The following is a 27,737-nucleotide window of genomic DNA, read 5'->3' as shown; positions in this document are numbered from 1 at the left end:
AAGGCATTGCCCTGTTGACACCTTGATTTCAGACTTCTAGCCTCCAGAACTGTGAGAGAACAAACTTCTGTTATTTTTCAGCCCTGTAGTTTGTGGTACTTTCTTACCGCAGCCCTAGGAAACTAATAAATCCTCATTCCATTCTCCCACCAGTTGGTGGCAGCCACTAATCTGATTTCTGTCCCTATGAATTAGCCTTTCTCCCAGAATTTTGGATTCAATAGGCCTGGGCTCCAGAACGTGCATTTCTAACAAGTTCCCGGGTGATGCTAATGCTGCTGGTTTGGGGCCACGCTTTGAGAACTGCCACTCTACAGCATCTCAAGTTTAGACCACTGGGGTGCAGGTTCCAGCCAACGAAAGAGCCAACGAGGGCCACCCCCCAGCCCCTAGAGCTCACTCTGGAATCTGGAATCTTTGTCAATCAATTCATCTACCAGCTCCCCTTCCCGGACTGGCTGCCCAGTTTGCTGTCCATTTCAAGGGGAAGATCTTGTAATTCTTTTGGTGCGTGTCATAGTTCCTCAGTGATCACACTTTGTACCTCACCCAGTGGAGGCTGCCGGGAGTCAAGTCTAGAAGCATTTGGAGATGAGGAGGTGGATCCTGAGGAAGGTCAGCAGCCCTATGCCAGGCAGCAACCTCAGAGGATGGTCTTTGGACAAGGGAACACTAACCTGCTTCTACCAGAAAGGAGGCTCTACACGTCGGGAGCTCAAAGTGCTCAGACAGAGTGACAGGTGCTCGTTTGAACACATTTCGCAGGTTCCCTGTCTGATTCCCTCTCTCTGGGTCCCCACCCCCTTGTGGCGTTTCAGATTCTGTTTCCAGTGAGAACTCTCCCCTGACTGAGCCAGTCTGGTTCCATCAGAGTGGGAAACTGTATTTTCTACAAGACACAGACCTTCATTTTCTCCAGGCATTGAATCCCTCCCATGACCTTCTGGGACCCACACTTATCTTCCTTTTGACTGAGATGTTCCTCTCACTTGGACCTTGGAATTTAGATCAAGGGCTTGAGACCACACCTCCTGTGAGGCTGCAGTGGTCAGTCAGACACCTGGGGTCCAGCCAAAGCTGACCCACCCCTGTGAAATGTAGTCTAAATCTTTGACTTCAAATCTTTCCTAACCAGGAAATAACTTGAAGAGCAATATGGAAATCTAAGTTGTGGAAAGGGAGGAAGATGGGCAACGTGCTCACTGAGATTGGATTCTGTGACAGTCATTACACTCCAAAGTCCATAAGCACCTGGATGGAAGCATTCAGATTCTCAGGTCCTTTTCCTGAGACCCAGGACTCCCAATCTTCAGCCCCTCCTCTCTCAGACCAGGGTGCCCAGGTTCTTATTCCCCTGTTCTCCAGGATCCAGGTGTCCAGATGTCCAGCCCACTGATCCCTCAGGACCCAAGAGTGTGTTCCTAGAACCAACTACACCCCCAGAATCCAACAGTCCTTGCCCCAGCCCTGAGGACCAAGATGTCTTTCCATTCCTAGTGCTCAATGAACCCAGAAAACTACATTTCCCATGAGGCTGTGGGTCTGCTGTGTCATTTTTTTAAATGTCCCCCGTTATTGAGTTATCTCAGAGAAATAGTTCCACAACACTAACACAAGGTTGGGAACAGGGGGAGGCGTAGGGGGAGAATAACAAGTCCTGTCCTGTCAAAGGGCAGGGATAGTCCAGAGTCCCTGGGAACACCTTAGTGGAGCAGAAATCTGAGGGCTGGCTAGGGGAAGGGGGCAGAAAGGCTGGGACCTTCCCACAGCCTTGTGGCAATGTGGGGGGCAAGGAGAGACAAGGAAGCTGACCCCATTTCCTCCCTCAAACACATGTGCTCACTCTGATCCTCCTCTCAGACTCTTTATTATTTCAAGTAAGAAAAAAAAGAAAATAAATAAGATAAATAATACAATAAATAAAGAGGAGACTCAGTAATAAACAGCCTGTGGCTTCAGGAAGTGTAGCTGGGGCTTCGGCCATGTGAAGGTCCCACCATGCTCAAGGGGTCCGAGGAACCCACGTCGGGAGGCTCGGGGGCCAAGATCCCTGGAGGCTCCAGGGGTGCCGGGAGGAAGCCTGGCAGTGGCAGGAAGCGAGCAGGTCCCCGGGGGGCCAGGTCCCAGTTGGAGGAGCGGTGCGGGGGCAGGCGGAGTGGAAGGCCAAGAGCCTCAGACTGGTAAATGTTGTATCCATCCTCAAGAAGCAGCTCCCGGAAGCTGCAGGCCCGGGGGTCGAAGTGGAGCTGAGGGGATGAGAACAAAGATCAGAGACGTGGGATTCCTGTACACCTTCCTCCTGCAGGAACCCCAGCTCCATCCTCTCCCAGACTCAGGGGTGCAGGCCCCCAGCTCTTTCTCCTTTCAGACCACAGAGTCCTGTCCTCCAACAGGATGTGGGAGTCCCGGGACTCCTGGGGAGCTGGGGGAACCCACTCCTTCCTCAGATGCAGAGTCCAGGTCCCCAGCCCCTTCCTCAAAACCACAGAAGCAGGCTCTTCCTTTACCCCTAGGCAGTCCCGCCAGGCTCACCTCCTTGCCCTCACTTCACAGAGAAGAATATTCCAGCCCAGGGATCAGTGGAGGCTCTCTAAGTCCTGGCAGGGGCATCTGGCTAGCACCCAAGGTCATGTTCACTTTACAGGCCATCGATTCCCAGAGTGAACCTGCACCCAGCATGAGTCAGGCCTGTAGGAGCCTGTGTGGTCAGCACGGGTTACGAGTCACAAGACTCGGTCTCCCAGGTCATTCTGTCATTCACAGGCTTTGTGACTTGGGGCTGGTGGTGGCCCTGCCTGAGCCTCAGTTTCCTCTTCTTGTGAACATGGATGACAACAGCTGCCCCCTCCAGGGATTGTGGCGACGTCGGGGCATTCAGAGAGCATCGAGCCAAGCCTGGCCAAGGTCAAAGGTGCAAAACATGGTCCCCCAGCCTGTGAGGGTGGGGAGAGGAAGGGTGGAGCGCACGGACAGGGGTCCTGGGAACTCACCGATCCATACAGCCTCCCCTCTGGCCCCTGGCACAGGAACCTGGATGTTTTAACTCCCAAGATTTGAATGACCCCTGGCTTTAGGGCTTTCAGCTCCAGAAGACCTGAGAGGAGAAAGTGATTAGGGACTCAGAAGGCCTTTGCCCATCCCTCTCCTCCCTCAGAGCCAGGAGGCCAGGCCCCAATTCTCTCCTCCCTCAGGACCAGGCCCTACCCCTACACTCACTTTCGGGGCTCTGGTGGGCCGTCCCCACCACTGTGCCATCGGCCCTGATCTCCAGGTGGGCCTCCGTCTCCTGGGCGTCATCCGTGTAGAGGTATCGCTGGCGGACTTGGCCCCCAAATTGGAGGACGGGGCTGGAGTCAGCAATGGGATGTGCCTGGCAGGCTCCCAGCAGGACAGCTAGCACAGGGACCCACAGTCCCAGGTGCTCGAATTTGACCCTGTCCCAGCCCATCAATGGTTCACGTCCTCAAGTGAGGTATGGGGTCTGGGCTTTGAAGACCTGAATGGTCTAGATTCTGTTTCAGAGCCTGGGTGTCGGGGAGAGCAGATTCACGATGGCTTCTCTGGTAGCTGAAATGCCTGGGTCCTCTTGCACGTAGATTCACAGCTGACAGGACACCCAAATCTCTTGGGAAGAATGCAGATGCTCCAGAATTTATATCCAGACAGACCCGCCCAATCACCTTCCCGACGCTTGACCCTTGATATTTGACCCACATGGCAGATGCTAGAATTCCACGGTGGCCAGGTCAGCCTGAACGGATGATGCAATCAGGGGTCCTTCCAGCTGGGGCCCTGGGCTCCTGGGTCTGAGACATCAGGGGGATAGAAATGTGATGAAGTGGGACCTGAGTGAAAGGGGCTGGGGGCCCAGACTGTTTGGTCTGAGGGAGGAGGAAGCTGGGGTTTCAGACTTGTGGGTCTGAAGAAGCAGGAGGCTGGGGGCCTGGACTCCTGAGTCTGAGCAGGAAGGGGGCTGGGATCCACCTCTCTGCCTGACTGATGCAGATTGTGTCCCACAACTGGCATTTCTGCGTCTCACCTGACTTTCTGGGTTTCTGGGGGTCAGACACTGAGGTTCCTTGGTCATCAAGAAAGCAGCAAGTGCCACATGATCTAAGCGTCCTCCTCAAGGACACAGGAGTCCTGGTGTGGGAGCTTCAAACCAACCTACTCACAAATCCCAGCCCAGGCGCTCATACACCAAACATCCCAGCCTCCTCCTCCCGGACCCTGATGCAATCCTGATGTTTCTTTCACCAGAGAAGCTAACCAAGATCAGACCGGTGCCCTCAAAATAGCCTGGGGAAGTGGGAGGAGGGTGAGAATCTTTGACTCAGAGTTGACAACTGACGCAGGCTCAGGAGGGAGAAGTTAGACCCAAGATCCCAAAGGGAATGAGGGGTTGGGCAATTTCCTGGAACCTAAGCGTGCAAGAGTCTGAACACCAGGTCTGAAGGCGGCGGGTGACTGGAGGCCCGGACTTCTCATTCTGAGGAGGGGGCTGGGGGCTGGGAGTCCTGGGTCTGGAGAAATTATGATCAGATCTCTAGAGAGTCAAGTCCAATTCCTGGGTCTTTGCTTTCTTGAATGGTAATGGTCAGGCCGCTCGGGCCAGGCTGGGGGTTGGTGGGGAAAAGCCTCGGTGGAGGGAAACCGCCTCAGGTCTGCAGAAGAGGGAGGCTTTTGCTCCTAGCCGGGTCTGCCTCGGCCTCTGTGGAAGAGAGTTTCTCTTCCACTTCTGCTTTCTCCGTTCCCGTCCTCGGGAGAGGCGGGACGTTCCCTTCTAGAAAGCAGCAGTCAGGTGCCGGACGCTAGGATTCCCTCAGAAGGAGAGACTGGGAGCCGGGACTCTCGAATTTGCGGGTGGTTGGGGCGGAGGGGGGATCGGCGGCCCCCGGTGGGCGCGGGGACACGTTCCCGCCAGAGGCTCTCACGCCGGGACTTAGAGCCGACGGAGGCTTTGCACCCGCCCATGGAGCAGCCAGGTTAACAGGTTCTGCATCCGCACGGGAGGGCGGAAGCCGCTGGGCCGTGGCCTGACTCGGCGCATCCAGGTACACAGGGCGGATGGCGAACCCAGAAACTGGAAGGGAAGAGGGAGAGGTCGAAGCGCTGGGTCCAGCGTTGCAGCTGGGCGCTGGATCTCGGTGTCCACGGAAGGATGGGCTGCTAGGAGGCCAGGTAGGCTGCCCCGGGCTGGCCGATGTCAGGCAGGAGGGGGGCTGGGGCGCGGGTCTCCTGGTCCGGGGGAGGGCAGAGGGCGGGGGCTGCGGCCCTAGACCGGGGAGCTGGGGCTTGGCGCCAGGGAAGGGGCGGGGCTCCTCTTCCGAGCTACCTGCCGGCCGGAGAGGTGGGGGCTGGGATGTTCCGGACCGCGTCCCCTCTCCTACTTCCCCTTCCCGAGCCCTCGCAGCCAGTCGGGGGAGGCGGCGTGTAGGGGGGAGGCCTGTCGGGCCTGGGAACCTGGAGTCCAGGGTTCCGGGGGCCGCCGGATGTGGGCTGCACTTGGGGCCGGTACGCTCCTTCACGCCAAGCTGACTGTGGAGCTCAGGTAAGTGAGAAATGCAGATGCCTCGGACCCCGGAATCGGGCGTTCAGTCCCAGGAGGCGCTCCCCCAACCTCTAACCCCCTATGACCCCCAGGAGTCTCCTCTACCCCGACCCCCAACTCCTGCTTCTCCAGGAAACAAGATCCCCCATCCAGGCCTGGACCTCCAGCCTCTCATGTTCTACTTGGCCTGTTGCTTCCTGCCACCTCCGTGGTGGACTCCGCCCCTTACACACAGGTTCACTGAGAAAGGAGTTGGGGGAACAGTGTCCAACGTCAGTGGGCCTTACTGCCTGGGACAGTGAAATTCCAAGATGTGAGGACAAGGTCCTGGACCATTGCTATTTTGGAAACCACTAATTTTCACCATCTTCCATCTGCCGAAATTCCAAGCCCTTAGCTTCTCCTAATTCAGATCCAGGAGCCCTGATCCCCTTTTCCCTCAGACCCAGGTGTCCAAACCCAGAGTTTCCTCATTCTCTCGGGCGTCTCCTCCTTGACATTCATTCTCAAGCTTTGAGTATCTTGTAATTCACTTTTCTTCCCTTGCAGCCATGTGGGCACCCAGGCTCCGTCACCTCTGTCTGACCTTCCTGCTAGCCTGTGTTTTTGCCTCAATCGTCTTCCTCCACGTCCACCAAGACCTCTTTCACAATGGCTTAGGCCTGTCTGCCCTCTGCCCAGACCGTAACCCAGTGATATCCCCTGTGGCCATCATCTGCCTGTCGGGCACACCCATAAACCCCAATGCCTCTTTTTCCTGCCCCAAGCATCGTGCTTCCCTCTCAGGAACCTGGACTATCTATCCAAATGGCCGGCTTGGGAACCAGATGGGGCAGTACGCCACGCTGCTGGCCCTGGCCCAGCTCAACGGCCGCCAGGCCTTCATCCAGCCTGCCATGCATGCCACCCTGGCCCCCATCTTCCGCATCACCCTGCCCGTGCTGGCACCTGAGGTGAACAACCATACGCCTTGGCGGGAGATGGAGCTTCATGACTGGATGTCGGAGGAGTATGCCCAGCTGAAGGAGCCCTGGCTGAAGCTCAGCGGTTACCCCTCCTCCTGGACTTTCTTCCATCATCTCCGGGAACAGATCCGCAGTGAGTTCACCCTGCACGACCACCTTCGGCGAGAGGCCCAGAGTTTACTGAGTCATTTCCGGCTCAGCCGCACGGGGGACCGCCCGAGCACCTTCGTGGGTGTCCACGTGCGCCGTGGGGACTACCTGCAGGTGATGCCCTATCACTGGAAGGGTGTAGTGGGTGATCGCGCTTACCTCCAGCAGGCTATGGACTGGTTCCGGGCCCGGCATGAAGCCCCGATCTTTGTGGTCACCAGCAACGGCATGGAGTGGTGCCAGAAAAACATCGACACCTCCTGGGGGGATGTGATCTTCGCTGGCGATGGGCAAGAACATGCCCCCAGCAAGGACTTTGCGCTGCTCACACAGTGCAACCACACCATCATGACCATTGGCACCTTCGGCTTCTGGGCCGCCTACCTGGCTGGTGGAAACACCGTCTACCTGGCCAACTTTACCCTGCCTAACTCCAGCTTCCTGAATATCTTTAAACCCCAGGCCGCCTTCCTGCCTGAGTGGGTGGGCATTAATGCAGACTTGACTCCGCTCCAGATGTTGGCTGAGCATTGAGCAGCAGGGAGACTTTCTGAAATAGTCTGATCAACCTAGGGCCAGTGTCATGTATCTCTGGAAGCCCAGCAGCTTCTGGAGAAGCTGGTGGTCCTGCAGCTGGTGGACACCCATTTCTAGAGTGATTCTAGTTGGTTAGACTTGGAGAAAAAGGGGGGCTGGCTTTCTGCAACTGCCAGAACATTCTAGAATCAATGGAAGATCTTTTCATGATGTCTGGCAATGTCTGCAGAAGCTCATGGCAGTTCTAGAATGCACAGTACCCACCTGTTCTTCCCAGCCCATATCCAGAGTACTTCTAGATCACTGCCCCACCAGGAACAGGGAACTCCCTGTTCCAGCATTGACCATCCTGGTCTTTTTGAGAAGAGTTATTTCTCTTCCCTGGGTCATCAGGACAGAAGGAACTCATGGATGTGCTATAGCAAGCACTCACCATCTTCCCGTCTGTGTTTCTGGAATGATTCCAGAGGAGGGATTTTTTCCAGAGAGGGTCAGCTCTAATGCCTGTAAAGAACCCTGTGGGGACCTTCCAGAGGGCTTGGGATTCTGGAATTCCAGATTACCTCGGCAAAGAAGCTAACAAAGGTAAAACCAGCAGCCCAACACCTCACCACTGCTAGAAAGGTTGATGGACGACAAACTCTCTGTAGCTGGGGCAGTTTGTGTGACAAGTGGAACTTTACGCAACATTTCAGCCCCGGAAAACCACAGATGTGCTAAAACGTGGGAGGGGTGGGGGAAGGGGTGCTGCTGAATGCTGCCGCTTAAGGAGCAAGGCTCTGCAGAGATCTAGGGACACCTTTTTTTTTTTTTTTTAAGCTCAAAACTGCCAAAGGTAGACATGCACATCCTGGCTCCAAGTTCATGTTGCTTTACCCAATTAAGGAAGTTTCCTCCTCTGCAGCTGGGCTGCTGGAGAGTGATGGTGTAACAGGGAAGAACAAAATCTCACTCCATGTTGGATCTGTTTCTTTTATGTTAACTTTTGCTTTCCCTTGCTTTTGTTACTATAATCACTAAAAGGATGCTATCTATAGCTATAAGCATACATAATGGTCTGCATGGGGAACCCTGCCCCTCTGCCTGAATGTTAAACCAAAGTGCCTTTGTTCAGCTCACAGGGAAACATCCTGCCCGCCCACCCATGAAGGACTGCAAGAAAGAAGAAATTAACACCCCCCTTCCCCGATGCTTGCCAAGCCAGGAGATGTTTTGCAAGACTTATGGCCTTTTACTTTACTTCCTCACCTCCTCCCCCTCTCTGTTCTATAAAAGAAACTAGCATCCAGGCCCCGTAAGATGGTACTCTAGGACACTAGTCTGCCCTCTTCTCAAACACCCGGCTTTCTGAATGAAGTCACTGTTCCTTGCCTCAATACCTCATCTCCCAATTTATTGGCCTGTCATGCAGCGAGCTTGGACTCGGTAACAATGGGGTTGATTTACTGAAAGTCAGTTGGTGTAAGGGTGCCCTGTGGGCTTGCAGAAAGCTGCGGGTATTGTGCCCCTTGCCAACCACTCCCTGCTCCTGAATTCACAGAGCCTCTAAATCTGGCTTTGGGTAAGTCAGGGATGAAAGAATCAGAAGGTATGCAGACCCAAGACTGGTCTCCAACCCAGGCAGGAGCACAGGGTCTGGCCAAAGAGGATGGGATCCTTGACTCAGATTTCAGGACTCCCTTGAGGCTTTTTGAAGGAAGCGAAGGTAGACACTTTAATTACAGAGTTGTCTGAGAATTTAAGCCCTTTCCTAGTCTTCTCAGGGAGTTTTGGGGGACCAGTCCCTACTCAGCTGCCATAGGTGGGAGAGAGGGAGGTATGAATTAAAAATCCTCATCACCAACCCGTCTCTGCAGGTTTTTTTGAGGCATGAGGCTGTGTGTAAGTGAGTAGGAGTAAAGGTGTGGAGCTTCCGGGGACTCTCACTTCTCCTGTCTTGGGATACTGTTCCTGCCCCCCTTGTTACTGCACTTGTGTGAGTTATGGTCTCAGAGACCCAATTCCTTTCCCGGACTCTCAGCACTGCCCTCCAGACCTCTCTTTCCCCTGGGACCTCAGCATCCAGCCCGAGGCTGGAGAAAGAAGGTGGAGGGGTGGATCGGGGAGTGAGCAAAGATTATAATTTTTTTAAAAAACAATTTTTGGCCGCGCTGCTTGGCATGCGGGATCTTAGTTCCCCCACCAGGGATCAAACTCGAGTCCCCTGCAGTGGAAGCGCAGAGTCTTAACCGATGGACCGCCAGTGAAGTCCCAATATTATAATTCTTGAACTACATTTCCCATAAAGCTATGGGGTTGTCTGCAGTAATCTGCTATGGAGAGACCCCAGGGCCTTCTGGGAGTCGTAGTCCTAGGGCTAGAAAGGGCCACGTCCCACGTTTTCGTGGCTAGAGGACAGTGTTTCCCGAGGGCCGTGGTCAGCTAGCCAAAAGCCTGGGTCCTGGGGCCCAGAGAGAGGCGGAGATTGAAGGCTAGAAGCCCCTTCCTTAGCTTGGAAACCAGAGCCCACAGGATAAGTCCCCTTCGGTAGACGCTGGGAAAGTTCTAGTCTGAAAAGGGGGCTGTGACATCATGGAGCTATGGGCGGGGCCTCCCTTTGTTGCGGTCCAATCAGACTAAGAGCTGGGCTTCTGGGCGAGGCCAAGGAAACCTCAGGGAATATCTCTTGGGCATTTGGGGTCCCGCGTGGGTAGCCGGAAGGCAGAGGCTTGGGAGCTCCTATTAGTAAGGGGCGAACCGTGGCTGTGACCCCCAGTTAAAAACTGTCTATACCACGCAACCAACCTCACCCTCACCAGCCCCCTCCGCCAAAATCCTTAATTTTAGTCGTGGGGAAAAGAGTGGAAAAGAGTTAGACCGGCTTCCTACAGGGCTGTGTTCGTCCTCTCTGAAAGCCCTCAGAACCTGGACTCTTCAGCGAACCCTAGTGTTGGAAGGTACAACAGTCAGGAGTCAAGGTCGGGCTGCGGCTGTTGAGAGTGCTTCGGGACTCCTCGGTTTTCTAATGAGAAGTGTGCGCCCTGCAAATTGGGGCTCCATTAGTCTCGGGGAAGGGTTTCTCTCCGTTTAGCGTTCACCTTCTCGGTTTGGCGTAAGAGGAGCCTTCCCGCAGTTCGGCGCGAACTGCGCGCTCTGGCCGCAATGGGGCCGCGGCAGCTTCCCCTCCTGGTGGCGGCTCTGGCCGGCTGCCTGCTTCCTGCCCGGGGCTGTGTGATGTGTGATCCAAAGGTCGTGGAGGCGCTAAACTCCTTGGAGACGGATTACCTGCCTGGCCACCTGGAGGCCAGGCATCACAAAACCGTGATGAAAAGGGTAAAGCAGACAGTGGAAGCTTTCAAGGACCTGCCGATTGACGAGGATTCCTATATGGGGGTCGTCGGTGAGGGCGGAGTGCGACTCCTGGGTCCTGGGAAAGGAGGGGTCTGGGGCTAGGATTGCTGGGAGGTGCTGGGGAGAAAGGGCTGGGGGTACAGTCTCCTGGGTTCGGGAATGGAGAAGGCTGGGATGCAGATTCTGGGGTTCCCCAAGGGCTGGCAAATACTGTTCTCCCTACCTTTTATCCTGCAATTTTATTCGGTATGTAATAAATAAGACTACAACTCCCAGAAGGCAACGGCGTGGGTTAATCCCTTTACCAGGCCAATCCTTGCCCATTGGCCCCATGGGTGTTGTAGTTTCTAAGACTAGGTGAGCCAACGAGACAGCAATGCTTGGAATCTGGGGTTTATCTCCCCCCACAGATGAGGCCACCCTGGAAAAGGCAGCTTGGAGTTTGCTGAAGGATCTGAAACGCATCATGGACAGTGATGTAAAAGGTAAATGCACAGAGGGGGCAGGAGAGGGCTTCCAGAAACTCTCAGGGAAGTGATTGCTGGTGACACCTGGTCTGGTGGTCAGGTACTGGACTCTGGAACCAGACTGCCTAGGTTCAAATTCTGGCTCTGCCGGTTTCCTAGCTGTGTGGCGTTGAGCGCTTTGTCACCTCTAAAATGGAAACCATAACAGAGCCTTCATCCCAGTTGTTGCTTAGCCCAGTGGCCAGCATTATGTTAAGTGGTCATTAAATTTTATTGTCTTTCCCTGAGAAGACCCAAAAGCCAGGCTCTGCAGACAGAGGTCAACTTCCTGTACCTCACATCTGGGAGGAGCAGGAGGGTGGGGGTGGGGACTACTCTGCGTCATCCTGCTTCTTCCCAGGTGAGCTCTTCGTGAAGGAGCTGTTCTGGATGTTGCACCTGGCAAAGGATAACTTTGCCAGCTACGCTGCTCAGTTTCAAAAAGAGGGTGAGAGAAGATGGGAGTCCGGCATCTCAGCCTTCTCTTTTCACAGTCCAAGAGTCCCTGACCCCAGCCTTCTGCTTCTCTGAGACCCATCCATCAGCTCTCCCAACCCCTTCCTCCCTCAGAACCAGGGGTCCAGACACCCAAGTCTTTCCTTCCTGGAACTCAAGAGCCCCAGCCCTAGCCTGTTCCTTCACCCCCTCTCTCATCCCCTTTAACACAGAAATCTGATTTTTTTTTTTTTTAAATTCTTTCTACCGAGGCAGCTTTTTGTCCCAACAAATGTGGTGAGTCCGGATTATGGGAACTGGTCCTCTATCCCTCATCCCTGCCCCGTGAATACCCAGCCTCCGTCTTTTGGGTCTGTGTGTTTTTACATTCTCCGCGTGGAGAGGTTCCTGGGTCTCCCGTATTCCTTTTGCACCTCGGACTTCTTGGGAAGCGGGCATATACTTTTTGCACTCTTTACTGAGCTTGGTTAGACCGGCTTCCTACAGGGCTGTGTTCTAGCCCAGCCCCGCAGGCTGACCTCCTCAGGATTCGGCTCTTGAGCCCGCCCCAGCCCTTGGCCCTGCCCTCTCCTCTTAGCCCCGCCTCTTAGTGGGAGAACACAGCCTCGATCCTGCCCCTTCAGGTTTGATGTTGCAGCCTCTGATCTGGTGCAGTACCTGCCAGAAGCAGGTTCACTCTTGTCGAAAGTCCTCGATTTGCGGAGGTGAGAGAGCTGGGCCCAGCCGGAGGGGTTGGCGCAAGAGGGGCGGAGCCAGAGGAGACATCTAGAGTCTAAAGGGGTCGGAGACTGGAGACAGCCAACAAGAAAAGGCGGGGCGAGACCAAGTGGAAGGGGGTTGGGAGAGGGTCCAGAACCGTGAAAGAGCACCCCACAGTAACCCCCTATCCCCAGAGCGCAAAGTCAAGGTCCATCAAATGGAAGATATGATCCTGGACTGTGAGCTCAACTGGCATAAAATCTCCCAAGGCCTGACCGACTACAGCTTTTACAGGGTGGGGCCCTCCAACTCCCGTTACCCTTGAACTCCATCAGGCTTGCATGAGCCCCCTGGCCCCTGTCTCCACAGGCCTGCACCCATAATGCCCATGACCCATGACCTACCAAGTTTGGCTTCTTCTGATCCCCTGGGACCCCATGCCCTGACCAGTACACCCTGGACTCCCATCTCCCCACTGAAGCCCCATGATTTTCTCACCCCTGTACTCCCCAACCCCCGAATTCCCCAGGCCTCTGTGACACTTTGAGCTTGGGTCTAGGTTTGGGGGAACAATTCTGAGACCTTGATGTCCAAGGGGAAGGAGCCCACCCTGACCAAGACCATGGTGCGTCCAAAGGATGCAGGCATGTACCGCTGCGAGCTGGGCTCCGTGCAATCCAGTCCAGCCACGATCATGTATTTTCATGTCACAGGTCAGTGCTGGGGAGTTGAGAGAAGTGGGATTCAGGGTCCTGGTGTATGTGTGCTTCAGGGGAGTGGCCTGCTTCAGGGGCGTGGCTTATGGGGCATAACTTCCCGTCGGGGTGTGGTTTCAGGCCACGAGGGTATGGCTTCCTGTCCTGAGTGTGGCTTCTGGCCACTGGGCCAGGGCTCCCTTGTGGGTGTGTTTGGGCTTCACGCAGTTGGAGGTGTGATTATGACCCGGAGGGCCTGGGTCCTGGGTCCTGGGGCAAGCTACTGTGGGGAGAGCTTGCCTTGGCCTTGGCGGGACCTTTGCGCCCTCCCAGGACTACTCCCTACCCCTGTTCTATCAGTATTGCCCAAAAGAATCGTGGAGGAGATACCGTCACCAAACACTGAAACCAAGGATGAGGAGGCCCCAGGTGAGGTGACTTTGGATCGCCCCCAGACGGCCACAACCCTCCAGTCACAGTCTCCGAAGCCAGAGAAAGTGCTGAGAAGCCGCCTGGTCGGGCTGCTGATCTGGCTCTTTGTCGTGCTGATAGCCAGCGTTGCCACCTCGTGAGCTGCCCACTGAAGAAGGCAGGGTTTGGAGCGAGGGGCGGGGGCTTCCAACTACCTAATACAGAAGGGGGTCTCCAGCCAAGGAACGCTGAGAGCCGGACTTCCTCTGGCAGCGGGGCTTACCTGGGAGGGCGAAGCTTGGATAATTGCTAGAATCAGACCAAACATAGGGAGGCCGAGAGGGGTGTTCCTCCCTCATTAGGACCTAACCTGTTTCTGCTATTTGTACCCCAACAAGGATACTTTTCTCTCGGTCTGGGAAAGTGATCGATTTCATAAAGTCCTCCTGGTTCAGCACTGGCAGTGGAGCTGCTCAGGACTCTGGGGTTTCAGAAGAAAAGGCCGAAGAATCAAGGAGAAAATAAATATTTATCTGGTTGTCTAAGTATCTGACTCACTCCTCCGGCCTGATTCTAACTTTTGGTCCCCCTAGGGAAGCCTGGGGATGGTCTTCTGTCTGAGGGAGGAGGGGCTGGGAACCTGGTCCTGTGGGTCCTGGAAGGGGCCAACGGGCTGCGATGTAATTCCAGAATCAAGGAGTGGGGCCGGGCCAGCCTTCCCCAGGTCTCCTCCCCCAGGCCCGGTCCCCTCACAGGACGCCCCCTCCCCGCTCTTCCTGCCGGTTTCCTCTTGCCTTTTCCTGTCCCCCACCCAGTGCTGGGAGCTGGGGCAGAGGCAAAGGCTGAACAAGAGCAGCGGGGTCAGGAACCAACCAGGGCAAGCGGAGCCAGGGCCCCCGGGTGCTGCCGGGACCCGAAGCACGGTAAGAGCTGGGGACCCAGGAGTCCAGCACCCTCCTCCCTCAGACCCAGGAGTCAGTCCCCAGCCACCCCCCCATCCCAGCAACCAGCAATCCGGGCTCCCATCCTCTCCTCCTCCACCCAGATCCTGGAGTGTGGGTCCCAGACCCCTCCTCCCTCTGACTCAGGAGTCCAGGTCCCCCGCTTCAACCCATCCCTACCTCTCAAGGCCTCAGGAGCTGGGGCTTTATCCACCCTCCCTTAGGGCCATGCTATCTGGTGAGCGGAAGGAGGGCGGAAGCCCCCGTTTTGGGAAGCTCCATCTCCCGGTGGGCCTGTGGATCAATTCTCCCAGGAAGCAGCTGGCCAAGCTGGGTCGACGCTGGCCCAGCGCTGTCTCTGTCAAGTGAGTGCCCACCTCCTCACGGCTCCTGCCCCCTGCCCCACCTGCCTCCCATCTGTCCCTGTTTATGACCCAGTCCCTGCACTGGGTAATGCCAGGGAACCGGAAAGAGTTGGCTCCAGTTCCTGTCCTGAATGGGCAAGTGAGATGGCAGGCGGTAGGGGACAGTGGGCCCCAGCGATATAGGGTCCGGTGAGGGAAGTGCTGGGCCTGGAGATGGGCTTAGGCCGGTGGACACGGGGATAGGGACACAGAAGGAGTAGCGGTTTGGTCCACCTTCCTCCTCTCCCTGCTCACCTCTTGGAATTTCCTTCTGTGGGACTCGCCTTTATTTATTTATTTTCTCTCCCTCGCTCTCTCTTTGCCTCTGGCCTCTGCGCACGCCACCCCCCATCTCTATACACCCCGCTTCTCTCGTCCTTCTGTGGGTGTTTGTCCCCCACTAACTCTGGGTGTCTGTCCCTCCTTTTCTGGGTCTCTGTTCCTCCCTGCCCCCCCCCCGTGGGTCTCTGCCCACCTCTCTCTTTTTCTAACCCCTACCCCCGTCTCTGCATGTCTTTCTGGTTCTCTCTCCCGTGTCTCTGCTCGCCGGTGGGCTCCCAGGTCTTCGTCTTCGGACACGGGGAGCCGCAGCAGCGAGCCACTGCCCCCGCCGCCGCCGCACGTGGAGCTGCGGCGAGTGGGCGCGGTCAAGGCGGCCGGGGGAGCCTCAGGGAGCCGCGCCAAGCGCATCTCTCAGCTCTTTCGGGGCTCGGGGACCACGGGGTCCGGTGGCGCGGGAGCCCCCGGCACTCCGGGGGCCGCGCAGCGCTGGGCCAGCGAGAAGAAGCTGCCGGAGCTGGCGGCGGGCGTGGCCCCCGAGCCGCCACTGGCCGCCCGCGCCACGGCGCCCCCGGGGGTCCTCAAGATCTTCGGCGCCGGGTTGGCTTCGGGCGCCAACTACAAGAGCGTGCTGGCCACGGCGCGCTCCACGGCGCGCGAGCTGGTGGCCGAGGCGCTTGAGCGCTACGGTCTGGCCGGCAGCCCCGGCAGCGGCCCCGGCGAGAGCAGCTGCGTGGACGCCTTCGCGCTGTGCGACGCGCTGGGCCGGCCCGCGGCGGGCGCCATGGGCAGCGGCGAGTGGCGGGCGGAGCACCTGCGAGTTCTGGGCGACTCGGAGCGCCCACTGCTGGTGCAGGAGCTGTGGCGGGCGCGGCCCGGCTGGGCGCGGCGTTTCGAGCTGCGCGGCCGCGAGGAGGCGCGCCGCCTGGAGCAGGAAGCCTTCGGAGCGGCAGACGGCGACGGTGAGCTGGGGGTGGGTGGGGTGGGGAAGCCGGATTCTGGGGGCGGGGGCCTGCGGAGGGATGGGTGGGACTTGGGGCGGAGCCAGGGTGGGCGGGCCTGGGGGACTGTTGGAACAGGACGGAGGGCGCCGGGGGAGGGGTCCGCGGGACGGGGACTGCGCGGGACCTATAGCACTGGGTCTAGGGGAAGGCGGAGGTGGGGCAGGACCTAGGTCAGCCAGATGGCCTAGGCCCGAGGACTTTGCCCCTGGGATAGGTGCAGTTGATGGGCGGGGCCTGCGATGCTGGGGCGGGGCCGCGGAATGGAGTAATAGGAAGGCGGAGATATTGCGCGGGGCAGATGAGTGGTTGGTCCTGATGGCAGATGGCCTCTAAGTAGTAGGTTGAATTGGCTCGTGAGGGGCAGGGCCTATGTGGATGGAAGCTAGAAGGGTGAGGAAATGGGCTATTAGATCAGGGCCTAAGAAAGGGCGGAGCTTCAGAAGGGTGGGCCTTGGACCAGGTGACCATAGGCTGGGTTGGCTGCAAAGCCTGAGTGGGGGCTTGAGGGTGGTGCACGGGAAATGAAGCGGTATTTGTATTGGCCAACGACCAGGCTGCTTGGGGGCCTAGTATTTGAGAAGGCCCGGCCTGGAACAGGAGGTGCGCCTGTGATGAAATAACAAAGAGGGGGTGCACAGTCTGGCAGGGGTGGGGCTGGGCTCACAAAGATAGTGTCTGCTCAGGGAGCCTTCTCACAGCTTTTCCGTTCCCGAGTCTCCCTTTGGGAGATAGAGTGGTGTAGCAGTTACACTCATGGGCTTTCTTCGCTGGTTAAACACAGCAAAATCCTAGGCGAAGATTCAATGATATAATGCATATAAAGGGTTTTAGCACAGGGCTTGGCACATAGTAGTTGCTAAATAAAGAATGGCAATTATAACCATCATTGTCTTTTTTTCTTTTCTTTTTTCTTTTTTTCCAAAAAGCATTCACTGAACACCTTCTGTGCGCCACACATTATTTAGGGCCCTGGGGGAATACAGTGGGGACATTGACAAGTTCCCGCCCTTCTAGATTTCACAGCCCAGTGAGAAAAACATCAGTTCACTCATTCAGCTCATTTCCACTGGGCACCTACTAGATGCCAGGGCTGTGTGTGACAAAGTTTGGAGTGCCAGTGGTGCCCTTCTCTGCTTCGACCTGGAATGTCAGGGAAGGGTGTTTTCAAGAGGAGGTGGTTTCTCCTTTCCTTGGGGCAGTATCCTCTCGGTTCTTCGTGAACAGTTCTAGTGCCTAGAACAGTGCCTGGCACATAGTAGGGGCTCAAAAAATATTAACTGAAAGAATGAATAAATTTATGAGCTGAAATTACAAGATGGGTAGGAGTCAAGCAGGAAGTATGTTCCAGGCACAGGGAACAGCATATGCGAAAACCTAAATGTGGGAAGCAGCCTCACCTCTTTGCAGCCAGTTGTCTCTTTAGAAACTCTAGCTCTTTCCAGTCTCCGTCTCATCTTTCTCCATCTCTCTCGGCAGGCACGGGCGCCCCCTCGTGGCGGCCACAGAAGAACCGCTCCCGCGCGGCGTCAGGTGGGGCGGCGTTGGCCAGTCCTGGCCCGGGGTCGGGGTCAGGGCCCTCGGCTGGGTCCGGGGGCAAGGAGCGCTCGGAAAACCTGTCCTTGCGGCGCAGCGTATCGGAGCTCAGTCTGCAGGGTCGGAGGCGGCGGCAGCAGGAGCGCAGGCAGCAGGCACTTAGCATGGCCCCAGGGGCAGCCGATGCCCAGATCGGACCTGTAGACCCCGGCGACTTCGATCAACTGACCCAGTGCCTCATCCAGGCCCCCAGCAACCGCCCCTACTTCCTGCTGCTGCAGGGCTACCAGGACGCCCAGGTAAGCGCAACCTGTCCTAACGAGAGAGACCTATGCCCCACCCTTCGGTTGAATGGACGGCAAAACTACAACTCCCAGAACCCCGTGGGTCGCGTTAGTCTCAGGTATGTTGGAAGGTATGGTCCCAGCCAGGTTCCAGAGTAGGAGATAATATCAGAGAAGAGAATGGGAGTGGTGGAGATAGATGTCGGAGAAGGATTTCACTGGAGGGGCAAGTAGGCGATGATTCATTTCTTTCAAAGTTGGGAGAAAGCAGTGTCTTCCTCCAGGGAGAATGGGAGAGCCCACTTTATCTTATATTTTATTTTATTTTCCCGCGCTGCGCAACTTGCGGGATCTCAGTTCCCCAACCAGGGATTGAACCCGGGCCACAGCAGTGAAAGCCCGGAATTCTAACCACTAGTCCACCAGGTAACTCCTGGGAGAGACTATTTTAGAAGGATCTTCTTGGAGGCCTCTCTTTCTTGGGGGAGAGTAATGGAAGAGTATCTTCTGGGGAGGGAGATAATTTGATTGATGCCTAGAATCTTGTTCGGGGTAAGCCTATGTTGTCTTAGGAGGAGTGGATTGAATCATTTTTTAAAAATTAATTAATTAATTAATTTTTATTTTTGGCAGCCTTGGGTCTTTGTGGCATGTGGGATCTTTTGTTGTGGGCGCGGACTCTTCGTTGCAGTGCAAGGGCTTCTCTCTAGTTGTGTCGCATGAGCTCCGTACTTTGCAGCACGCGGGCTTAGTTGCCCCGCGGCATGTGGGGTCTTAGTTCCCCGACCAGGGATCGAACCCGAGTCCCCTGCATTGGAAGGCAGATTCTTTACCACTGGACCACCAGGGAAGTCCCTAAATCATTTTCTGAAGTTGATGGTTTACTTTGGAACGATTGTGAGCATTGTTGATGGGGACAGGTGGTAGTGATACTTCTATTTTACATATATGAGTGGCAATAGGAGAACTTGTTTGAGTGTTGGGGAACAAGAGAAAGAAAGGATTAGTGGTTGGGGGCCAATGGTAAGTTATTTCATTAAAGAAATGTAATGTATTATTGGAAATATTCGTGTGTGTGTGTGTGTGTGATAATTAGGAGAATCATTCTTATGGTTTTGTCCACCTTTGGGTAACAGTGGTACAGCCAAGCTCAACAGGTACAACTGGAATCAATGGGAAAGCCCACTCTGGAAGGTGGTGGAGTTTACTGAACTGTTCCATTTTTACTCTCAGAGAGGGATCCAACTGGGTTAGGTCACTTGGATGTGTATATGGGTGAGAGGTTAAAACTATTCAAAGAACTTGCATTGGAGGAATTCATTCTTCCTTGTTGGGGCAACAGGACAGGGCAAGTTCATTGTAGGAAGGGCTTTGTATATATTATAACAGCCCATTCCTCCAGACAGGTTTGGTGAATAGGAGGCTCTATTTTGGAAAGATGGTCAAATTGGAAGGATCTATTCTGGGAATATAAGAAAGTGCATTATGGGAAGAGAGGAAAACATTGGAAACATCCATTCTTTCAGATGGGATTCATGAGAAATTTCTTTGTAAGAGGCTTCATTGAAAGTGTCCATTCCTTGGGAATGGGAGTAAGAGTTTAATCTCTTGTAGAGGGGAATTTGTCTGCATTCATCTATTCATGGGTGTGTGTAATGTGAGAGTTCATGTGAGGTGCAGTGGAAGAATCCCTTCTTGGGTTAAGGAACAGGAGAGCCCATTGTAAAAAGGGGGTTGGGGTATTATGGATCATTCCATTCCTCCAGACAGGGATGAAAAATAGGAGATTCTACCTTCAGAAGGCGATCAGAAATATGGAAAGATCCATGTTTCTCAAGAGGCAAATGAACCAATACATTGTAGTAAGGAAATTTAGAAATGTGCATTCATGGGGTGGAGGTAGTGGGAGAGAGTTCAGTGTAGGGAGGGGATTTATGGATATCAGGATGACTGTTTTCTCAGACATGAATGGGGAACAGAAGTGCCTACTTTAGGAAGGGGGTCAGACAAAGTGCTTCCATTTTTATAGGATGCAGATGGGAGAGTCATTTTTAGGAAGGGGTCTTCTGGAATGCACCTCTTCATCTGGTGGATGAAATGGGACACTCCATTATAAGAAGAGGGTCTCCTTGAAAACATCTATTTATAAGATGGGGTTACTAGAAGTGCCACTGTATGGAGATCTCCTTGGAGATGTCCTTTTTGGGGATGGGAATATTGAGAGCATCCATTGATGGGAGGGAGAGTGTCTTTGGAATCCTCCATCCTGGGAGTGGGGGGAATAGGTGAGTCCATTGTAGAATTACAGCTCCTTGGAAGTAAATTCATGGGGTGGGAAAAAATGAGAGTCCATTATAGAAAGTGGGTCTCCTTGGAAGTGTACATTCATGGGGTAGAGATAACGGAAGAAAACTTTGTTCAAAGGGGAAGTCTCTTTAAAGGTATCCTTGCTTTGGGAATATTGAGAGAAACTATTATTGGAAGGGGAAATGTCTTTGAAAGCCTCCATCACAGAGGTGGAATGCTGGTCAAGTGGGGACTGGGGTAGGGAAATGGGAGAGTTCCTAGGAGAAAGAAGGTTTCCTCGGAAAGGTCCATTCTTAAGAGGGTGAGGGTAGTGGGACAGTCCATTTTAGTAATGGAGATGTGGTGTCCTTGGAAGCACCCATTCTTTGGGCTGGATGTTATGGGAGAATCCACTGTAGGAAGGGATTGCCTTGAAGGAGTCCATTCAAGAGGAGGTGAGAAGATGGGAGAATCCATTGGAAAAAGATCTCCCGGGAAGCATCCATTCTTTGAGGGAGGGAAATGGTAGAGCCCATGTCAAGAAAGGGGTTTCCTCGTATCCAGTCTTCAGGATGGATGTTATGGGACAGTTCACCATAGGAAGTGCCTTTGAAGAGTCCACTCATGGGAGGTCGGAGGTAACTGGTGAGTCCTTTGGGATCCCAGGAGATCTCCTTGGAAGTGCTCATTCAAGGGATCTAGTCAATCGTGGGTAAGGGATTTCCTCAGAAGCATCCAGTCCTCGTGGAGTGGTGTCCTTTAGTGCATCTTCACTTTCCCTCCAGGACTTCGTGGTGTATGTGATGACTCGGGAGCAGCACGTGTTCGGCCGGGGTGGGAACTCCTCGGCCCGCGGTGGGTCCCCAGCCCCGTATGTAGACACCTTTCTCAACGCCCCGGACATCCTGCCGCGTCACTGCACAGTGCGCGCAGGCCCTGAGCCCCCCGCGATGGTGCGCCCATCCCGGGGAGCCCCGGTCACGCACAATGGGTGCCTCCTGCTGCGGGAGACCGAGCTGCATCCGGGTGACCTGCTGGGGCTTGGTGAGCACTTCCTGTTCATGTACAAGGACCCCCGCGCTGGGGGTGCGGGGCCGGCGAGGCCTCCGTGGCTGCCCGCACGCCCCGGGGCCACACCGCCGGGCCCCGGCTGGGCTTTCTCTTGCCGCCTGTGTGGCCGTGGCCTGCAGGAGCGTGGTGAGGCACTGGCGGCCTACCTGGACGGCCGCGAGCCCGTGCTGCGCTTTCGGCCGCGCGAGGAAGAGGCGCTGCTGGGTGAGATCGTGCGTGCCGCGGCCGCCGGCGCCGGGGACCTGCCGCCCCTGGGGCCCGCCACGCTGCTGGCGCTGTGTGTGCAGCACTCAGCTCGGGAGCTGGAGCTGGGCCACCTGCCTCGCCTGCTGGGCCGCCTGGCCCGTCTCATCAAGGAGGCTGTCTGGGTGAGCACTGCCAACCTGCGTCCAGTCCCATCTGCGCCCCCGGTCCTTTCCCGAGCCTCCTCTAGCCACCTCCAACCTTAGTTCCGTAGTTGGGCAGGACAAAACTACATCTCCCAGGATACCGCAGGAGGGAGCTTGGGCTATGAAGCAAGGGGCCCCAAGGGATGCTGGGAGTTGTGGATTAATCCACAGTGCTTAAAGAGAAGACAGTACAGTAGTACCTATCTTTGCAGCCGGGGGATATTGGAAGAAACCATCCTGGGAGATGGGGTAGGGGAAGAGATCCCTGAAGGTTGGAGCCGTAGTGGGCGAGACCATTCTTGGAGGCGAGTGAGAACAAACCCACTGGACCAGCAGATGGATCTGCCAGGGAGAAGCCATTCAGAGTTGGGGGGAGAGGCGGGGAAAGTTCCATCCTATTGAGCTGGGGCCTAGTTAGAGGAAAGGTTTAGGAGGGTTTTTTTTGAATAGGGGGAAACTCCATTTGAGCAGAAGTAGACCTAAAGGGAGACAGATCACTCTTAATCATAGGTGTGTGTGTGTGTTAAACTGTAAGAAGAGGATTGACTCTTCTGAAGCTTGAGGATCAGAGTCCATTTGAAAATTGGGGAGAGTCTCTTGTCAAAAAGGAAAACTCAGGGCATTAGCTCATAGGCCTCTCTTCCTCGTCCACCTCACCTTAATTCTGATCTTACTGTTCCACAGGAAAAGATTAAGGAAATTGGAGACCGTCAGCCAGAAAAGTAAGAGAAACTCTGGGGAGAAGGGTGTAGAGTGATGTAGGGCTCAGGATTCGCAGCCAGTTCTATGTTCACATTTCCATGCATGTTTTAGTGCAAGCTTCTTTGGGACTCAAATTTTCTAGTTGTGAAATGAGGGTTGGACTCTGACCCCAGTTAGACCCAGATCTCGGGGCTTGGACATATTTGGGGGGGATTGGGCAAGGATTACAAGTCCCTTCCCCTTTTCCCAGCCACCCTGAGGGGGTTCCTGAGGTGCCCTTGACCCCTGAGGCTGTGTCTGTGGAGTTGCGGCCACTCATGCTATGGATGGCCAACACCACGGAGCTGCTGAGCTTTGTGCAGGAGAAGGTGCTAGAGATGGAGAAGGAGGCCGACCAGGAGGGTGAGCTCTAACCCAGGCCCATGCTTGTCCAAGCCTCCTGCCGTTCCTTGCACCTGGGGACCTGGGCTTCTGCCTGGCAGCCTCTGGTTCTCCCTCTCACTCCTATGCCTGTCCTCAGACCCACAGCTCTGCAATGACTTGGAATTGTGTGACGAAGCTATGGCCCTCCTGGATGAGGTCATCATGTGTACCTTCCAGCAGTCTGTCTACTACCTCACCAAGGTTGGCCTTGACCCCTGCTTCCTGTTTGGCATAGCATCACTTCCTGTTTGAACTACATCACATTGCTCTGGTGTCACTTCTTATTTGACCTAGCAACATTTCCTGCTTCTCTGACGTCACTTCCCATGTCCCAGCCCCTCCCCCACCTCGCACTTTGCTGTTCTGGTACCACTTCCTGTTTGAGCTTACATCACTTCCTGCCTTCCTGACTTCTCTTCCTGTCTCTGCAACTATCCCCTCCTGATAGGCTGACTTCACTGCCTGGTTATATCACTGTTACCACTTTCTCAAGCTCTTGTTTTCTAAGTCCACTCTTAAGTCACTGATAAGTTAGATAGATAGATAGATAGATAGATAGATAGATAGATAGATAAATATAGATCAAATAATACTAGGCACTGTCATTTAAATTAAACCTCTTTATTCAGGCCTCACTTTCTGTGTTTGCTGACCTCACTTCCTATAGCTTTGAATTCATTCCCTTTTCTGAGCCACAAACCTTTTTCTCCCTGTAGTGCCCATCCTGTAGGGCCTGCTTCCTACCCCAGTCCCCTGCCACCACTCTTTTTTTTTTATATTTATTTATTTGGTTGTGCTGGGCCTTAGTTGCGGCAGGTGGGCTCCTTAGTTTTGGCATGCGAACTCTTAGTTGCTGCACTCATGTGGCATCTAGTTCCCTGACCAGGGATTGAACCCGGGCCCCCTGCATTGGGAGCATGGAGTCTTATCCACTGTGCCACCAGGGAAGTCCCACCGCCCCCACTCTTGAACTTAATATTGCTTCTTGGAATTCTCAGGGTTTCTGTCTTACGTTGGGCCTCATTCCTTATCTGTAGAATGAAAGGGGATATTTTGGGACAGGTTGTCTCTATGTTCCTTGAGCAGCCTTGATTTGTGAAGCCCTTTCCTCCCAGGCTTCACTTCCTGTACATCCCTGCCAAGTGTGGTTTTATTTCTTCTTTGGCTCTGACCTCATTTCCTGTCCTTGGCCTGATCTCACTTTCCACTGGCTAACTGCCACCCCACTCCCACTTCCTGACTCTCCATTCTTTTCCTTTCCTTCGGGAATTCTGGATAAATAATTCTTTGATTGAAGGGAGCCTCTTTTTTCAATGTCCTTTGTCCTCCTTGAGCTGTCTCTGAGAACTACATCAGAGGTGGTCTTAAAATACCCAAGACACTTCTGGAAAGCCTCTCTTAAACTTGAGGTATCCCAGGCCTGGTGAATGCTAGGAACCTATCTGGAAAGTAGGATTTTGCTCATGGAGACCTTTAGGGTGTTGAAGGTAGAATGGACTACAATTCCCAGAAGCCTTTGGTGGAGCTCCCCAGTACCTTCATGCTCTACTACCCTGAAGCTTCCAGGGAGTTGTAGTCCGATCCCTTGTTTGCGTCTCTGTGTCTCCTCAGACTCTGTATTCAACGCTGCCTGCTCTCCTGGATAGTAACCCTTTCACAGCTGGGGCAGAGCTGCCGGGGCCTGGAGCCGAGCTGGGGGCCATGCCTCCAGGGTTGAGACCTACCCTGGGTGTGTTTCAAGCAGCCCTGGAACTGACCAGCCAGTGTGAGCTGCACCCGGACCTTGTGTCTCAGACTTTCGGCTACTTGTTCTTCTTCTCCAATGCATCCCTTCTCAACTCGCTGATGGAACGAGGTGAGGGTTGGTCTGGAAAGGGGCCGGGAAGCAGAGACAGGAGCCACTGAGACCTGCATCAGTTAAGACACATCAGAGGCTCAGGCCTCATCTTTGGGGACTCTGGAGAGCAAGCTCCAGATCCCAAGCTGAAGAACAGGAAAGGTCTGGGAGGCAGGAGGGCAGAGTCCGTGCACCCATTGCTGCTCACACCCTTCCCCCACAGGTCAAGGCCGACCTTTCTATCAATGGTCCCGAGCCGTCCAAATCCGAACCAACCTGGACCTTGTCTTGGACTGGCTGCAGGGGGCTGGGCTGGGTGACATTGCCACCGAGTTCTTCCGGAAACTCTCCATAGCTGTGAACCTGCTCTGTGTGCCTCGCACCTCCCTGCTCAAGGTGACTCCTGACCCCTGACCTCTGAGTCCCCAATCCCACTCATCCATCTTCTGTATTCAGCTTACCCTTGCATCTCCCCTTGGACTCCATGTTATCCCCAGTCCCAGTTCAGACACCACGGGTGATGCATCAGCAGCTAGAAGGAAGCCAGCCACATAAATGTCCAAGTCTGGCGGCATCTGAATCCCAGTTGGACTTATTAATAATAGTTTCCAGGGTCCCCTCCCTCAGACATGCTGATTCAGGAAGTCTGGTATGGGACCAAGGAATGTGACGTTTAAAACATTCCTTGAACGTAAACTACATGCTAGATACTGTGTTTAGCCCTTCTCACTGAATGCTGACTAAGCCTCGTGAAGTAGGTTATTAATTGACAATTTTGTTGAAACAAAGAAACTGAGAATCAGGCAGGCTAAGTCACTTGATTTCATTTATTTACTTTTATTTATCAAACTTTTACAGAGCATTTAATAAGCACCAGAGTTCTGTGTACTTTACAATCTTGCCATATTAAATCGTCCTAACAACGCTGTTAGGTAGTTCCTGTTCTCCCCCAATTTACAGGTGAGGAAACTGAGGCACAGGGTTTGCAAGAAGGTAATGAGTAGCCTGGGACTTCTGAACCCAGGCAATCTGGGTTGAGTCTCTTGTTTTAACCACAGTGATGATTCTGTTGCCTAGATCTAGGTTAGGTACAGAAATTTTCAAACAGTTACAAAAAGTAGCCACAGTAGAATAATGAACATCTATGCACACAGTAACATAAACGAATGGTCAGTTTTGATTCTTCTCCACTCCTGCCTACTCCTACCTCCTCATGTATTCCGAAGAAAATCACGTTTTTCTTTTTTAAAGCTGAGAGTACGCCCTTTCCCACTATCACTTTGGTGACAACTATGTCTCACAGTACCTGAAAGACATTGCACAGACATCACTGCCTACCCACTACATCCATGCCCTCTTCTATGGAGGGCCTTCCACTTAGGATTTCTCAGCTGCCCCATAATGATCGTAGATTTTCCACCTCATCTTCCCACCAGGCTTCATGGAGCAGCCTACGAACTGACCACCCCACACTGACCCCTGCTCAGCTCCACCATCTGCTCAGCCACTACCAGCTGGGTCCTGGCCGCGGGCCTCCACCTGCCTGGGATCCTCCCCCTGCAGAGCGAGATGCTGTGGACACAGGTGAGGAGAAATAGGAACAGAGGCATTGCGGCTGTCAGCTTTCTTCTGTCCTCAGGACCTAGGAATCCATAGCCCCAGCTCCTTCCTCCTGGTCCAAGATACTGGACCCCTAGCCCTCTCCTGCCCCGGGATCTAAGTGCTGGATCCCAGGATACAGGATTCTCCCCCAGGATACAGGAGTTCAAGCCCCCAGCTCCTTATTTTCTTCACAGCGGTTCAGGTCCCCAGCCTCTTTCCCCCTCTTTCCCTCTTTCCTCCTCACCTAGGAGGCCGAGTTCCAGGCCCCTCCACTCTAAGGAATCTGTACAACGAAGTTCCCAGTCCTTCCTCCCTAATGGACCCAAGAACCCAACTGCATCGCCCGTTTCCCAGGCAACGGTGGCCTTTCATAGTCTGAACTACAGTTCCCATGATGCTTGGGGACTCCCAAGAGTCGCGTCTGAGGGGACCCCGCTCCAGGAGTTGCCGGGGTTTTTTTCCTTGCTTCGGGCGTGACGCAGTCTCGGCTATCCCCGACACTGCTGCCTCACGCCCATTTTCAGAACTTAACTCCAACTTATTTGGTCTCATAGGGGACATCTTCGAAAGCTTCTCCTCCCATCCTCCCCTCATCCTGCCCTTGGGCAGCTCGCGCCTCAGCCTCACCGGTCCTGTGACGGACGACGCCCTGCACCGTGAACTGCGCAGGCTCCGCCGCCTCCTCTGGGATCTTGAGCAGCAGGAACTGCCGGCCAATCACCGCCACGGACCTCCCGTGGCCACTTCTTCTTGAAAACCAATAGCAAGCGAGCGCGCGAACCTTGAAAATTCATCGGCTTCTGTCCTCTAGAGGCTGGAGCCTGTCTGAGCGCAGAGCTTTCTGGGAGTTGTAGTTTTTCCCCGCGTGGAATGCTGGGAGTTTGAGTTTTGGGGTAGTAGATGGGACCGTGGGAAGATGGGTTTGGGAATTTGAGTGCCAGGAACAATAAAGGTATCTGTGGTATTGGCAATGCCTCTATTGTTAAGACTCGGGGGCGGTAGTGATGATATTCTGTGGAATAAGGCATCAGGGCCCTTGCCTGGAGCATTGGGCTCCTGCCGAATCCTCCGTGATATTTATAGCCATGGCCTCAGCTTGCCCTCTTGCATGTAATCCAATCCAGGAGCACTGTGGCCTCCCACACATCTCAGGACAGAGCCCTAAACTTGTTCTGCCAAAGATCAGGCCCTCAGTCCTGCCAGTGGGAAATAGCCAGCGCTCCCTTCGACCTCCCATAGCCCATACTCCAGCCTCCTCCCTCAGACCCAGGAGTCTGGGTTCCCAAGCCCCTTCTGGACCTTTCTGCCTGTCGGGCACACTGACGGATCTCAACGTTTCTTGTCCCTGTTCTGGAATCCCTCTTCCCTCACACCCGAAAGTATGGGCCCGCAACCCACTCCTCCCTCGGGCCCAGGAGTCCAAGCCTCTGCCTCTTTTTCTTCAAACGCAGGAATTCAGGTCTACAGCCCCCTCCTCCCTCAGACCCAGGAGTTCGGGGCTCCAGTTTGAACTTTTCCCTCCCCTGAATCCGACTCTGGCTGCTGCGTCAGGGAAAAAGTAAGCGACAGGTGGCACCTGCCTATAGGGACGGGGCACGACCACCTGCCGCTGCTGCTCACCCTGAGCCCCTCTCCTGGCACCTGCTTCTGTCAGTCCGCCCGCCGCTGCCCCTTTCGACCCC

At 54.7% G+C, this 27,737-nt stretch overlaps 4 protein-coding genes across 5 annotated transcripts; 3 read left to right on the top strand and 1 right to left on the bottom strand.

Annotated features, from left to right (window-relative positions):
• Nucleotides 1-1,955: 1,955 nt before the first annotated feature.
• On the bottom strand, nt 1,956-3,448 carry FGF21 (fibroblast growth factor 21; the record flags this gene model as incomplete). The annotated part of the gene is made up of 3 exons (XM_079723853.1): nt 1,956-2,246; nt 2,991-3,094; nt 3,217-3,448. The coding sequence occupies 3 exons, from the start codon at nt 3,446-3,448 to the stop codon at nt 1,956-1,958; spliced, it is 627 nt and encodes a 208-aa protein (XP_079579979.1).
• A 2,654-nt stretch (nt 3,449-6,102) lies between these two features.
• On the top strand, nt 6,103-7,200 carry FUT1 (fucosyltransferase 1 (H blood group); the record flags this gene model as incomplete). Its single annotated transcript, XM_079723687.1, has 1 exon — nt 6,103-7,200. One exon carries the CDS (start codon nt 6,103-6,105, stop codon nt 7,198-7,200), a length of 1,098 nt encoding a protein of 365 aa, XP_079579813.1.
• A 3,144-nt stretch (nt 7,201-10,344) lies between these two features.
• On the top strand, nt 10,345-13,825 carry IZUMO1 (izumo sperm-oocyte fusion 1; the record flags this gene model as incomplete). The annotated part of the gene is made up of 9 exons (XM_079723619.1): nt 10,345-10,582; nt 10,944-11,018; nt 11,401-11,487; nt 11,751-11,771; nt 12,119-12,199; nt 12,389-12,489; nt 12,754-12,907; nt 13,250-13,457; nt 13,699-13,825. The coding sequence occupies 9 exons, from the start codon at nt 10,345-10,347 to the stop codon at nt 13,823-13,825; spliced, it is 1,092 nt and encodes a 363-aa protein (XP_079579745.1).
• Nucleotides 13,826-14,469: 644 nt separating this feature from the next.
• On the top strand, nt 14,470-27,016 carry RASIP1 (Ras interacting protein 1; the record flags this gene model as incomplete). 2 transcript variants are annotated; one of them, XM_079723461.1, is made up of 11 exons in its annotated part: nt 14,470-14,606; nt 15,207-15,886; nt 17,405-17,760; nt 20,817-21,470; nt 22,176-22,213; nt 22,444-22,595; nt 22,714-22,817; nt 24,228-24,471; nt 24,677-24,849; nt 25,890-26,037; nt 26,610-27,016. In XM_079723461.1, the coding sequence occupies 11 exons, from the start codon at nt 14,470-14,472 to the stop codon at nt 26,807-26,809; spliced, it is 2,886 nt and encodes a 961-aa protein (XP_079579587.1). In that variant the 3' UTR covers nt 26,810-27,016. The 2 variants fall into 2 exon arrangements, with proteins under 2 accessions (XP_079579587.1, XP_079579586.1); XM_079723460.1 differs by having other exon boundaries at nt 22,702-22,817.
• Nucleotides 27,017-27,737: the final 721 nt, after the last annotated feature.

This window comes from Hyperoodon ampullatus, assembly GCF_949752795.1.
Source record: "Hyperoodon ampullatus genome assembly, chromosome: 18".
Classification (NCBI taxonomy): Eukaryota; Metazoa; Chordata; class Mammalia; order Artiodactyla; family Ziphiidae; genus Hyperoodon; species Hyperoodon ampullatus.
Note: the sequence above shows the minus strand (reverse complement) of the source record. Positions and strands in the feature narration are given on the sequence as shown.